General features: G+C 40.7%; 2 protein-coding genes across 4 annotated transcripts in view; one reads left to right on the plus strand and one right to left on the minus strand.

The window, feature by feature from the left end:
* The first annotated feature begins 3924 nt into the window (after positions 1 to 3924).
* On the plus strand, positions 3925 to 5018 carry LOC113016009 (gamma-crystallin S-like). Of its 2 annotated transcripts, none has more exons than XM_026158449.1 (3): positions 3925 to 4004; positions 4081 to 4377; positions 4618 to 5018. In XM_026158449.1, exons 1-3 carry the CDS (start codon positions 3996 to 3998, stop codon positions 4888 to 4890), a joined length of 579 nt encoding a protein of 192 aa, XP_026014234.1. In that variant the 5' UTR covers positions 3925 to 3995; the 3' UTR covers positions 4891 to 5018. The 2 variants fall into 2 exon arrangements, with proteins under 2 accessions (XP_026014234.1, XP_026014235.1); XM_026158450.1 differs by having other exon boundaries at positions 4081 to 4323.
* A 498-nt stretch (positions 5019 to 5516) lies between these two features.
* LOC113015985 (potassium voltage-gated channel subfamily H member 3-like) overlaps positions 5517 to 14433 on the minus strand; it is a 53911-nt gene continuing 44994 nt past the window's right edge. For both annotated transcript variants that reach the window (XM_026158405.1, XM_026158404.1), the window contains exons 13-15: positions 8477 to 8586; positions 8170 to 8216; positions 5517 to 6440 (exon numbers count right to left, since the gene is read on the minus strand). In XM_026158405.1, coding sequence (XP_026014190.1) covers positions 5691 to 6440; positions 8170 to 8216; positions 8477 to 8586 — 907 coding nt within the window. In that variant the 3' untranslated portion in view covers positions 5517 to 5690. The remainder of the gene's footprint in view (positions 6441 to 8169; positions 8217 to 8476; positions 8587 to 14433) is intronic.

A 14433-nucleotide genomic window follows, 5' to 3' on the forward strand; every position in this document is an offset into this window, starting at 1 on the left:
AAAGCAAATACAAGTGCAAAGAAATGGACAAAGCTGTGCAGGTAAAATAAGCCACTTCTTTGTTCTCGAAAGCTGCAAACTAAAATGAATAATGTGATCATGTTAGTCATTAATTCATAATCCAGATGTGGCGATAGCAGAGAACAGGAGGACGGGGAGGAAAAAGTGGAAACAGGATGATGGCAGAAAAAGGTGATTAATGTCAGAAGTTCATCTTGGAAGCAATGTCAGAAATCGTGCGGCTCATAAATAGAAGTAGATGCGATGGAGATAGAGATCTATAAATGAAAGACACAGAGATGATTCCTTCATATATGATAGGCTTAAAAGTCCTGTCTTTGTCTTTATGTCTCTTTAACCCACAATTCTGTTCTTCTATACTACACAGAGTTTTCCATGCTTTGGTGTTAGATAGACGAGCAAAATGCTTCAGCGAAGCTTTAAAGAAATGGTCACATGATGCACTAAACTGATGGAAAGCTAGGCCTTTTTATGAAGCGGACAATTCAAAATTCAGCGGAGAATACTGGTGTCCAGCCGTCTTCCTGTGTTTTTCTCACAGTGTAAAAACAAGTCGTTTTCTTGAGTTTGTGGTCCCTGATTATAAAAACCCGGGACAGCTTCACGGGGAGCTTGCTGTACTCTGTGTGTAACATGTTAATGCTATTGGATTATAGCTTATTGTGTTTCCATTGTCTTTACAAGATGATAAATGGGGAATATTATCTCCCTTGCTTTTAAGGAAAGCAATAAAACCCTGGACTTTCCCCATTATTTATTTCACATATATACACCGTCCATCCACCGGTTATATGTTTGTTTGTGTGTGCGTCCAAATAGCAGGCCTGGGTTTTCCCAACAGTGTGGTCAGCATGTCTTGATTTATTCTAGATGGAAGAATAGTCACCTATCATTACCACTCAGCCCGTCTGCCTTCCTGTCGCACCTCCTCTGTGGTTTTGCTCTCTCTCTCTCCCTGTGTGCTGTGTGTGTGTATATGTGTGTGTGTGTGTATATGTATGTGTATATGTGTGTGCATGTGCCCGCACTGACAACACTTGTCTGTCCTACATCATCTTAAGTATCTTTGACAGCTCACCACAGGTCACTCACCATGAGCATAAGGTGTGTGTGTGTGTGTGCGTGTGTGTGTGTGTGTAGGTATGTGCAGCAGTTAAAGGGTGCTTTCAGAAGGCTCCAGCGGGAACAAGCCGGCTCTCATAACCTGTAATGGCAAATATTGATGTTACACGTGCTTTAACGTGCTTAAAAGACCACGCGGTGTGTTCTTGATTGACTTATATGGCATAAAGTGAGATGTCTGCAATCTGTTTTAAAGCAGAACAAAGTTTCAGTGCGGCCGACTGAACGCCTCAAAGTTACTGCAGAACAAACCATTACATCACAAATAAGAATCAAGTCTCTTTTTTTCTCTTTTTTTTTTTTTTTTTTTGCTTTGCGCATTTTAAGAAGACACTTGTCAGATCAGTCACATACAAATTATAATCGTCAATAATAATCAATAGTCACTCTTTGGCTTCTGTATTAAATGGATTAATCTTGAAAGAGATGCAAAACTTTTCATATGTAACTCACAGAGGCTACGTTTTACTCACAGGCCCACAAGATAAAGATATTTCTATAACTTAATATCTAATATGATAAAAAGAAAATGAAACAAAGCCAATTGGAAATGTTTAATATTAACATTCAAAATCAGTTATTAAAATAAAGACATGTACTGTCCGTCTGTTTGGTGACACTTGTCACTGGCGCAGGAGCACTGCTCTAAAAAAAATGAGAGACTGTACATATACTGGACCTGTCATAAGCTTGTGCTTTTCTGTGCAAATGCTGCCTCACTGTGGTGCCAAGGGGGAAATTATATGTTTGCTACTGAGGGTGTGTACACTAGTCCAGAGCTTAAGCTTTAGGTAATTATCAGGTAATAAAACTAAATACAAAACTAAAAGAAGATGTTTGTTTTTTTTACCTAATTGAAATAAAAATACAATAAGAAAATGTGTGTTAAACAAAATTAAACAGATGGAATATACTGTATATAATAAAAATAATGACTCAATCAATCAATACATACATGTACAGGAAATGTCTACCAAAGCCACCTGTAGTTCCTTTGTCTGTCTTCCGTGGTTCACTGTGGCTTTGACAGAAATATAGATAAATTAAATTGTGTCACCTGTACAGAGCACAAGAATAAAGAACTCATTTCAAATGTTTTTAAATGGCCTATGTAACTATTACTGAGCTATCATGAATTTAAACAAATAAATTTACATTGCTTGTTTTGATTCCCAAAAACCACAAACACAAGTAAGAAGAGGAACAAGGAGAAGACCCATCATGGAAAGGCAGGTTTCTGCACGCACCACAGGCAGATAAAAGAAATGGATGGCATCCAGAAATCCTACCAGTGGCTGGACAAAGCTGGACTGAAAGACAGCACAGAGGCACTAATCATGGCAGCACAAGAACAAGCTCTGAGCACAAGATCCATAGAGGCTGGGGTCTATCACACCAGGCAAGACCCCAGGTGCAGGCTGTGTAAAGTTGCCTCTGAGCCAATCCAGCACATAACAGCAGGGTGCTAACAGGAAGGGCATACACGGAACGCCATAACCAAGTGGCTGACATAGTATACAGAAACATCTATGCTGAATATGGCCTGGAAGTCCCGAGGTTCTGGTGATGGCTTTCCAATGGACATAGTAGTGGTGGACAAGCAGAAGAAGACGGCCGTAGTGAGAGACGTAACGATACTGAATGACAGCAACATCAGGAAGAAGGAACACGAGCTGAAGAAGTACCAAGGGCTCAGAGAAGAGCTCAAGAAGATGTGGAGAATGAAGGTAACAGTGGTCCCAGTGGTAAACAGAGAGCTCAGTGCAGTGATTCCCGAGCTAGGCGATTGGCTCCAGCAGATCCCTGGAACAACATCCAAGAGCGCCGTCCTAGGATAAGCAAAGTTACTGTGCAAGAACCTTAAGCTCCCAGGTCTCTGGTAGAGGACCTGACCTTGAAGGATAAAGACCCCCCGCAGGGCAAGGGTGTAATTTGATATAAATATAGATTTCATAATCTCTATATAAAATATGACAAAATCACAAATCAGGGGAAAAAAACAACAACTGTGCTTTAGTTGGTTTAATTTCTTTAACAACCTTTGTTGAGTGATATCACCAAAAACCAGCTGTTAAGCCAGCCTTGTTCATGCCTATGTAAAGCCTGTGTAAATGCTTCTGCTTTGATGTGAGCACAGCGTGTATGTGTTAAGTCTGAAAAGTGAGTACTGACTGCAGAGATGAGGAACTGCTGCCATCTCTGCACTGAGATGAAAAGAAAACAGATTATCCACAGAAATATGCAACTAAGTGAGCAGACTAACCAGTGGATTTCCAGTGTGAAAAGTTTACAGCCCGAACCGTGAGCTGAAGTTGGGAGATTTTATGCTACACAGCAAGAAGTGCATCATCTTACTTCTAATATGAAATTCAGAACTGAAGTATTGAAGCTCTGGATGACAGTGCAGCATTTTGGACTGAAGAGGAAGAAGTATCACACTGACTGGATGGCAATACACCTCAGCAGTTCAGCTAATGGGAGTTCTACTTTAGCTTAGAGTTGCTATGATTAAGTGCAGTTTAATATTTATGCAATCATCCATCAGTGTGTTATTTGTAACTCTGTGTGCGTGTGTGTAGTTTGCACTGTGTGCAGTATGTTTACAGTTTTCTGTAAAGAGTTGGTCAGTGCCTGAGGTCTTTATGTGGTCTAATCCCACAGCCTCTTTCTGGAAAACACGAGTAGCAGTGGAACCACTGACTCAAATTTTGGATCTCATTCTCATGACCAAGCAATTGTGTGAGTTTCAGAGCGCTCTGAAGCTATAAAAGAGGGCAATATGAGCACATACACGTTACATTATTGTAGATATTTCAAGGGAGGCTAAACAGTGAAGCACAGTCGGTCCCAAGATGGGCAGGGTGAGTAGAACAACATTTAGATCTGGCATGTAAAATCATTAATACCAGGTTATCACTCACATACAATCCCCGCCAGATCATCTTCTACGAGGACAAGAACTTCCAGGGTCGCAGGTACGAATGCGACAGCGACTGCACCGACTTCCACTCCTATCTGAGTTGCTGCAACTCGGCCCGTGTGGAGAGCGGGACCTGGGTCATCTATGAGAGACCAAACTACTTGGGTTACCAGTACGTCCTGAAGAGAGGGGAATACCCCAACTACCACAGCTGGAACGGCCTCAATGACAGAGTCAGCTCTTGCAAGATGATTCACTTTGTAAGCCATCTCAACACATCAGGTGCCTCGTACCAAGAGGTCAAAGACACTGTGGTTAGTGGGAAAGTGGCTGTGTAAGATCCTACACATCTCAGGGGACGTTGGGGAATTTTATAGCATTTTAAAAACGCCACTTCATTTTCACATAAATGAATCTTGAAATCTGGATCGGTGGAATAAATCCATGATAAGAAACAACGTATTTTGTAGTGACATCAATCAAACCTAGCTTCATTGTTTTCCCAACCCCCTCCCCTCTACCTACCATCTTCTTCTGTATCCCGCTTCACTCAGGCCCCTGGAGACCCCTACAAGATCCAGCTGTATGGCAAAGCCGATTTCTCCGGTCAGGTGTTTGAAGCGAGCGAGGACTGCGCCTCTGTGCTGGAGACGTTTCACTGGAGAGAGGTGCACTCCTGCAGGGTCCTGGGAGGCTGGTGGGTCTTCTACGAGCACCCCAACTACAAGGGCCGCCAGTACCTACTGGAGAAAGGCGAGTACCGCAGGCCTGTGGACTGGGGCGCTGTCTGCCCCACTGTGCAGTCGTTCAGACGGCTGACTGAGTAAAAGAATTCCAATTATTATTATTTTTTTAACCTTTTCTTTGGCTTTCGATTAGCTAATAATTTGCATCAATGCAGCTGCTAAATAGCTAAAATAAAAACTGGATGATGAGGCATTGCGCAGTTGTTTCATCCCTGTGTGTTAGTGTGGTGCTTTAAAGTGTGGAGATAAAAAAGTCTACCCTGTGTGACCACAGCTAAATTATTTAAAGCTGTATTAAAGAAGTTATTAAAAGGGACTCGGGGGTCTAGTTGAGGGGGTTGTGGGTGCTGTAACACCATTTAACGGATTTTATGTTCACAGATTTTCCCAAATTAAAAACATAAGGCACCACTTTGGTGTTTATGCAAAATTCAAGCTATTTTAAATCAGGGCTAAACTTGGCAAAGTATGCTCATGTCCTTTAGAAAGCTCCAATCATTGATTTTGCATGAGTTGTGTAAGAGCTGCATTCATTTTCAGTCAGTCTAACATTACTGCTGTGTGTTGCACACCTTTCAAATCATTTTACAGACTGGTATCCTAACAGAAACCAGTGCTAGCACAGTAAAAGGAGAAAAAACATGCTTTTAGTATACACTTAGAAGTCTTTCCTTTATATGATTGACTGTAAATAAATCAAATGAAACTGTAAAACAAACGTTTATTCTCAGATCTTCTTGAAGGTGCTCATGATAACAGTTTCCAACAGTTTAAAATCAACATATTTACATTGTAACCCGCATGCCAAACTTTGTCATGCAGTAGGATGTGTGGCATGCTGCTCCTGTCTCTTAGTCGAGTGTCCCAGTCTTCCTGTGTGCTCACATCGAGGACTGTCCCTCATCTACGAGGCTAAGCTGGGTGGTGTGCTCCCCCCACTCCACCCTCTGCAGGTCCAGGAGGGGCTCTCGGGAACGTGACGCCATGCTGGAGGTTTGGAGAGAAATCTGAGGCTGGATGTCAGACTGGGAAAGGGAATGAGGATAAGACTGGGACATGAAGTGGGTCTCTGACTGGAGGTGGGACTCAGAATGGGATTGGAGTGGGAAGTGGAGCCGAAGCCGTGATTGCGGCTCTGATAAATCCACCAGAAGGGGAGTGATGGATAATGGGTGGCTTGATGAAGAAAGAGAAGGGATGGAGGTGGAAGAGGAGGGATGTGGCACGATTGTGTGCTCGTGGGGAGAGCTGTTGAGCGAAGGGGGAGCCGAGCGGTGAGAGACCGGGGGAGTGGTACTGGTTTGGTGAGAGAATGGAGGACTATGGGGGGAAGGAGAAGAAGAAAGTGGATCGAACTCTCCTTGAAACACCTTGGTCATGCTCAGCTGTGGAGAGGGCGGTTCATGCATCATGGACGACGGAGGATTTTGATCATCAGGACAGTGCACAGGTGCATGCTGGGTATTGAGGTGTAGGGCCAGAGAGCAGCTGAGTGGGGACACGCTGGGCGAGGGAGTCACGGCACTGGGAGTCAGCAGTGCGGACGGGTTGTGAAAGAGAGGCCTGAGAAGTCGCGTCATTTCCTGCAGCTCCTGACTCACAATGGATACTTGATGGGAGAGGACAGACATCTAGAGGACGAGATGAAAGGATGTGAAAGCAAAAATAATATTACTGGTAATCCCATATAAATACAGCATTTCTCAGTAACACATAATTACAAGAAGCTTTTATCCCAGACACTCGTGTCGAGATAACCCTGCAGGGATTTGTGTCTCCTCCTTGAAGGGAACCGAGGATCTCATGCTCACTGGCCAAACGTGTAAGCTCCTCTAAAATGGCTTATAACTGTTTCTTAATATATTCATTGGTCAGTGTCACAAATAATTATGAAGAATGATGTCATTCATTCATTCATTTGTTCTTTCATTTGGTCTAATTAACTCCCTGCCCTAATGAGTCTTATTAAAACCAGTAGCAAGTGATTAATTTTTACTGTCATCATGCAACACAAGTTACACCAAATTATATACAGATGAAGTCTCTTTATGTCTCTAACAAATCATAAATAATAAAGCAAATAACAAATAAAAAGAGCTGATGAATTCCATCATCTCACCGCCCGAGAAAAGAAACTCTTCTCCAAATCCAAATCCACACTGTCAAAGTCTATTTATTTAAAATTGTGAAAGTACACAAATAATTAGGCAAACAGGAAAAAACCTTATGCCTCAAGCTTAAAAACAAGTACTGAAATATCCATATTCATACGTGTTTCACATTTTGAAATCCCTGAAGCGCACAAAGGTGCTTAAAGTAAGTAAAGTTGTAGAGCTAGCTTACTTTTTTTTAAACAAACCAATCTCAACCTGGGGCTATGGTAGGTATTTGGTGGGGTGGGGGTGGGGGAATGATTTGGCCCAGATTTTTGCTGGATGTACTCCCTCTAGGAGTACACTAGCTTGTGCCCCAGGGACCATTCACATGTCAGGGGACTGTGGTTTGATCACATAATGTAGTGTATTTAAAAATAACAAGGAAAAACGACACACATGCAGTGCATGAAATGTACCTTTCTAGCATTTGGAGTCATCGACTGGATTGATCCCTTTAATTATCACAGAACTGCTTCTTTGTTAAAGCCACAAAGAAACTGAATAAAGTTTTGATGGACAATTTTTTTTGCCCTGAAGTAATAAACAAAATCTCTTGACAAACAGCTACATCTTAGGCCCCTGAAGGTTCTTATCTACATCACGTTATGACATCATCACGTTGTTTGTCGACCACCTACCAACGACCTGTTCTTAACCTTTAAGCACCTAATATCTAATGAAAGAATTACATAACTTTCATGTAATGGCAGTCAAATCTGTTGAAGCTGAATTATACAAGATATATTATAATGTCACCATGTTACCTAGCAACTGCCTAGCAACAGGCTTAAATCATCAATTTTTAGGATTTGGTGCACCTAGAACACTTTATCGAAGAATTGCATTATTTTCATGGGGATGTACTACTACTACTACAACTACTACTACTACTACTAATAATAATAATATTAATTACTAACTTCATGCAGTTCTTAGCATTAATAGATTCATATCTTAAAGTGTTGGCAAAGTCTGAACCTGAACCAACTGAGCCACTTTACATGCATTTTGTTGAGACTGTCCTTAGAAACAACAAGTTAGACAGAAAGTTAAACTCTTACAGCTGCACAACCGTGTTCTACATGGTTGTGTAATAAATCATTAGCTGCCACAAGTGCCCAGTAAAATAATGTGGATGTAACCACAGATTAAGAGCCTGCTGAAAAAAATGTTTTGTTTTTCATGACACTATAACAAGCCTTACCTCATATTTAAGCTTTGTAATGGTTTGCATGGTTTCATCGCGGGCCCCTGTGGACACACAGATATACACACTTACACACAATGCGTTAATTCTGAGTGAATCAGGACTTTGGAAGCTGGTATGAAGGATGATGTAAAAATGTGGCCTTCAGAAGTCTGATACCCACTGAGCTGGACACAATAACAAAAACATCCACCATATAAACGAATGTTGTTCAGTAGCAACATAATATTCACAAAGGCTCTATCCATCAAAAAACTTCAGTATTACTGTGCATTAGTTTTTACCGGCTCTTCCTGCTCTTTACCTGAGGTGGCTGAATCCGGGCCGGGCAGAAAGCTCTGGGTTGCACTGGGAGAAAAATCAAATCTCGGAATTGAACCGCTCTGGTTTTCTGTCTCGATCCCATCCACAAACCTGAGGGAAGGCGGGGAGGCGGTGAGAGTGCATTTCACGCAAGACAACAAGATAACACAATAAAATTGGATTTACCATTTACAGATAATTGCCAGTTAGTATAATAAGAGACTCCAGAAAAAAAGGGGGCAGTTTGGGGAACTATTTTATCTGAATGTGAGAATTCAGCTATCAAAACCTGCTGGTTAATGACACAGAGACACCACATGGTGGCAGCAGACTCTGCCAACAAACTGCAATACTGGGTAAAAATGACACATTAAAAGCTGCAGTTATACATCCAGGCAGGTATACTGGAAATGACTTTTACTTGTTTAAGACAACATACGAGATCCCTCCTTCCTCACGTAAATTTACATGAGCAAGTTCCAACAAAATAAATCATTCGTTGAGTCCAGAAAATCTTTTATTATATCACACAGAACTCCTTTAGAGTTTCCAGGAGTGTGATTAAGGCACTCCCCAAAACCTTTCAGTTATTTTATATTCTTAACAGCAAACACTTTCTTTTCAGAGTAGAGTAGTCGACAAGATTCATTAGCCTGGGAGGCACGAACCTGCTCAATAAAAAGTTGTTATTATTTTCCTATTAGGATCTAAAATATGCATGAAAGTGGTGCATGAAAAAAGATCGAGCTGTGCCCTGTCCTCTGAGGTGCGTGCATTTGCTCAGTGAATTTCAAAGTGAGTGGAACCGGGATGACAAACCAAAAATCCGTAGGCAGCATGCAAAAATAAGTATAAATGTAATAAGCGCCATCGATTTAAAGTCTATAGTTTTGTAGTTGAGTTCTTTTATGGGAAACTTACAACCAATCAAAAATGATCAAAGCGTCCTCGCTCCACACTGCTGTCTGTTCTGAGAGTGCTTCAGCTCTGAGAGGAAAGTCTCTCAGATCTATTATCTGCTAGACTCCTGCAGATCCCAGACCTCCATCTGCTTTCTACAAACCCCGCAAAGTTCACAGAGATGTCAAAGGCTCACTACGCCTCTTCAAGAACTCATCGTTATAAAGAGGGTTTATGGAAAGGCTGCCCAGCTGTCAACAGTCAGTGGGTCAAAGGTCGTGCTCAGTGTGAGCAGATGACGGAGAGAGGCTGCGCACCTGTGTACTAATTACTATCCACACTCCTGCTCACTCACAATCATACACAGAGTGTGTGACTGTAAGCGCTCCCTCATTCACTCATCTGCTATTTACTCCTGCTAGGACTTTGAGTTTTTGGACGCTAATGAGTCACCACCGACAGATGTAGTATTGCATAACGCTAATGTGCGTGCCTATTATCTCACGAGGTAGGAGGAAAGTAGCGTTACATTGTGGGATCTTTAGCAAAATGAGGTGTAAGGTGAAACTTACTTTTTTTTTAGGACTTTATGTAGAAATTGGACACAAACTACCAAAAACAGAAGCGTGGATTGAATCAAAATAAGGTTTTTTATGTGGATATAATGTAAGCAGTCCGAGAGCGCAAACCACCATGGTGGCTCATTCTCCGGGGAGCATTTACTTTTAAGGGGATAGTGTGTAAATAAACATTATGTATGAGTAGCTAATGGATACTGACTTGTAAATAAGGGCGTTAATAACGTGAGATTATTATATAACGTTATACTACAGTATATTTCTAAGTAAGTAAGCGGCTCATTTTTTCTCTTGACAATACTTTAAAGATACGACACACTTTGAGGCCAACTTGAAAAAACGTAAAGGTTCGGTCAAATATGACTTGATGCAAACTATTAAGTGATATTTAGAATGCTCATTCACCACAACACGTTCTCATCCCAACAAAATTGTCAGTATGTTACGTGTTTGGAGCTGGTTGAATCTATACATGTAAATGTGTTTTGGGGAATGAGAATGCTCTTTTCACCAGTGTCATTTCCTAAATGTTGCCAATATAAACAAAGGCAGCAGAATTTTAAGTTTTAAAGATAAAAGACATATTACGTTTGACCTTATTTGACCTTGAAGAAGAGGTCAGAGTTTAAAAAATAACATGATATTTTAAACTATATACAGTACTTTGTATATGTTGACACACACCACACTTGCAAGAATCATAGTTTCTAAATTCTAAGTAATTCAATGATTTATTGGTCAATTTTTGACCAATAAATCATTGAGTTGACCTTGAAGACCTTGGTAGATGTGAACCAATTTTAATGGACTGTTAACACGACCCCGCTCTACACCCCTACAAAGTTTCATCAGAATTCATTCAAAAGCTTTCCAGCTATCACGGTTACAAACAGAAAGACATTCAAATGCTACCAAAAACATAACCTCCTCCTCGACAAGTTTGCGACAGTTGCTTAGACATGATCTTACTTCCTGTTCAACAGCTTCGTCCTTTCTATAAAAACCTCAAATCCATCTGCCAGCTTTTTGTGAGACATAGTCGAAAGATTAACAGCGCCCATTCTGGTGAAGATTAAAAAAAAAAAAAAACATCCTTTGAAGTAATTTGGTGAAGTTACATTGGACATGACACATCTCAGCTTTGGGACTTCCCATAGCATTACCAGACACTTCAGTCCCCAAATCCAATTACCATGTTCTTCCTCTAAGCATGTGGTGTTATTTATTCATCTAATTTTGGTGAGTTTCCCAGTTTTGAAGATATTGGCTGTAGAGATGTCTGCCTTCTCTTGAATATAATTAAACTAAACAGCGCTTAGATGGAATTGAAAGGATGAAAAAGGATGACTGGGAAAAAAAAATCAGCAGCAGCATCTCATTTCAGAAATCATGACCCACTTATTCAAAATAAAATATGCGAACTTTGTTGGGAGCAGTTTCATATAAGAACTATTCTCTTTGCTACGTCCACCAGTCATATTGCTCTGCAGTGCAGACCCGTGAAGAGAGCTGCGTGCTTGTAATAGGATGTATTAAAGGCAAGAATTGAAACCCGCCTCAGTTGGACTGTAATGTTAGGTAGAGTATATACGCCAAAACATAGAGAATTCCTCCAAAAAACAAGAGCACGCATAGAGAGATTGTGTGATTTCATTCTTGGATAAGTCTCTACTTTATGAAAGCCATTTCTGAAACCACTCTGAGACTCTGCCTTTATATAAAACACAGAGGGACAACTAGACTTTTTCCTCTTCGATATTAAAAAAAAAAATCTTCTGAAAGAAAGCATTTTGAGAATCTGCATACATTTAAAATTTGTAACATCACTTTAGCTACACACAAACGACTTTTAAAGCAGTAATATACAACACCACCGTAGCGTCACTGACAAAAGAGAGGGGGGAAATTTTTCAACCCCTTATTTTAAGAAACCCATATGAAATGAAGACAGAAACATTTTGAAAGGAAATGCTTAGATGCAGAAAATGAACAAATGCAAGTATGTAGTGTAGCTCTAATGACAGCTGGGGTACCCCACCATCCTTTCTGTGGTCGGGATCCAACCACAAAATTTCATCAACATCACAAAGGATTTTATTCCCTCACCAGGCAGCATGGGAAATATGCCCTGGTGTGTCTAATCCAGCCTTGAATATCCTCTATGGAAGCATCCCTATCGGCCTCTTTCATGGAATTTAAGAGGTTTTCTATTGAGGGATTTCTGTCAGAAATCTTCCACTGCTATGATGAGAAAAATTCCACTACTCTGCAGTGAGGTGCAAAGGATGTGAGGGTCAGGGCAAAAAAGATTTGTCAATGTGAGGTGGTCATAGAACCAAGCAAAACCCGAGCAGACTGACGGAAACCAACATCTTAACACATGATAATGTACTTTTCACTGCTTTTGTCGTCTTCTATTTTCTTGACAGAAAGTGTGGACAGTCCATGGAACAGTGAAGGCACTTAAAGTGTAGATGCACTGTTTGTCCACCTTCCTCATTTTCTTTACTTCTTTCACTTTCAGTTTATTTATTTATACAGTTCCAAATCACAGCAACAGTCACCTCAAGTCGCTTAATATTGCAAGGTAGACCCTACAATAATACAACAGAGAAACCCCAACAATCATATGACCCCCTGTGAGCAAGCATTTTGGCAACAGTTGGAAGGAAAAACTCCCTTTTAACAGGAAGAAACCTCCAGCAGAACCAGGCTCAGGGAGAGGTGCACATCTTCTACTGGCAGACCTTCCTTCCTCATTCTCACTGGCCCATCATTTACCATCATCTGTAAACAAATGCCCCAATTTATAGGGATCTAATTCATGTGGCTTTTTTTTCACATGATTAAAGGTGAATTCTTTGACCTGTATACCATGTGTGCTTTCTGAAGGAACACAGGAGGATATGTTGCAGTGAATGATTTATCAAATTTTAAGTGGATAAAGCAGGATAATTAAGCCTTGCCAATGCCCCAAACTTATCCGTATTGAAAATTGATGCCTACCATCAATAAACTTTCAACCAAATTGTTAGTATGGAATGTATTAATATATATGAGGCTGTATGCATACTTTTGGCCCTGTTTGCATTGGAGAAAACCCCAAATAAATCCAAGCTCATGCACCGAATTCTTGTTTTTAAAGTCATTAAAGATGTATGCTGTGCAATCATTCCACCCAGGAAAAAAGAAAGGTTCAAAGAATTCATTAAAAGCCTTAATTTATCATGCTGTTCATGCAAACTTCTGACCACAACTGCATGTGTGCAAAAAGGGTTTAACACACAGAAACTAGTGAATATGTTTTGAAGTTTATAGAATGATGAACATCATTTGAGATGTGAGGTACGCCTAATAGCTTTTTAGCTTCTTGTACTGTGTTGGCCGTTTGGAAAAACTTACAAAAAATGTTGAAATTGTTCTTAAAACCACTGAATGCTTGTTGTGTTTGTACATCACTCCCTTGTATGTTCCCTGAAAATGGTTGAAAGTGTATTTACCATGTTTAACAAGTTTCAGTCGATCAAAAGTTGCTAAATTACAACTTCACTTCCTGTTCGGCAGCTTTACCGGTGGTTTGTCTTTAATAGACAAACACTGTTGAAAAAAATATCTATAAGATAACCTTTGAAAGGCTTGATTTTAAGATTGGTAAGCAAGGCCGACAGGGTGCCTGACTGCTGCTCAAGCCAAAGTGCATTGAACCCCTATGGTGCTTTCTCCGAGTGGTAGACCTCATTTATGCTAAGCCTGGCTAGGCTCGAGAATGAGCAAAGGCCCAACCAAATGGAGCTCGTTCTCGAGCCCCTACCCAGGGCCTGGCTCCAGGATGAAGCTCCAGTGATTATGTCTTGGTCAGGGTGAACTATTCCCTTGATCTTGTCAGCATCTAAGGGGTTTTCTGAATCTCTCTTAATCTGGACCCTCACATAGGACCAATTTGTCCCGAATAAAGGGCCAAACTTCTCAGGCTGAATGGTTGCTATCCCAACATGGGCAAGCAAACCCCTCCACCATGGTAAGATAGCAATTCATGGAACAACGTCCTACTGGGAGACCGGGTGCACACTTCTGATATGCCAGAGCATGTCTGTGATCTGCCTGTCAGCCAGCATGGCATTACCTTTGTATCCACCCTGAAGAGCTGTAGGAGGTCTGGGTTTCTCAGCTTAGCCTGCTGACTAATCCAGACATGGATACGAAGTAGAAAATGGATTTAAGACTATTTTTACCAACTTTGGTGAACATTAGAAAAAAAATGTGTTTTTAAACAATTTTAACAGTTTCATTTAAAAAAAAATCCAACAAGACAGTAATTCATATGTTTGTGTGCTTTGAACTCAACTTTATTGAAGAAATCTAACTGTGCCATTTTTTTTTTTGAATGAAACGTGATTAAAAAGCCATGTGCCAAGAATCACCCTCCATCTGCGACCCAGTGCTGGCATTTGGGTATAAGGCATTAGATGAAGAAAAGGTA

Source organism: Astatotilapia calliptera, chromosome 23, assembly GCF_900246225.1.
Source record: "Astatotilapia calliptera chromosome 23, fAstCal1.2, whole genome shotgun sequence".
NCBI classification, from domain to species: Eukaryota; Metazoa; Chordata; class Actinopteri; order Cichliformes; family Cichlidae; genus Astatotilapia; species Astatotilapia calliptera.

What these genes read in the sequence shown, in the direction of transcription:
- LOC113016009 (XM_026158449.1), top strand. An exon ending in AAGAGGTCAAAGACACTGTG is followed by an intron (nt 4,378 to 4,617) that starts GTTAGTGGGAAA and finishes CGCTTCACTCAG; the next exon opens with GCCCCTGGAGACCCCTACAA.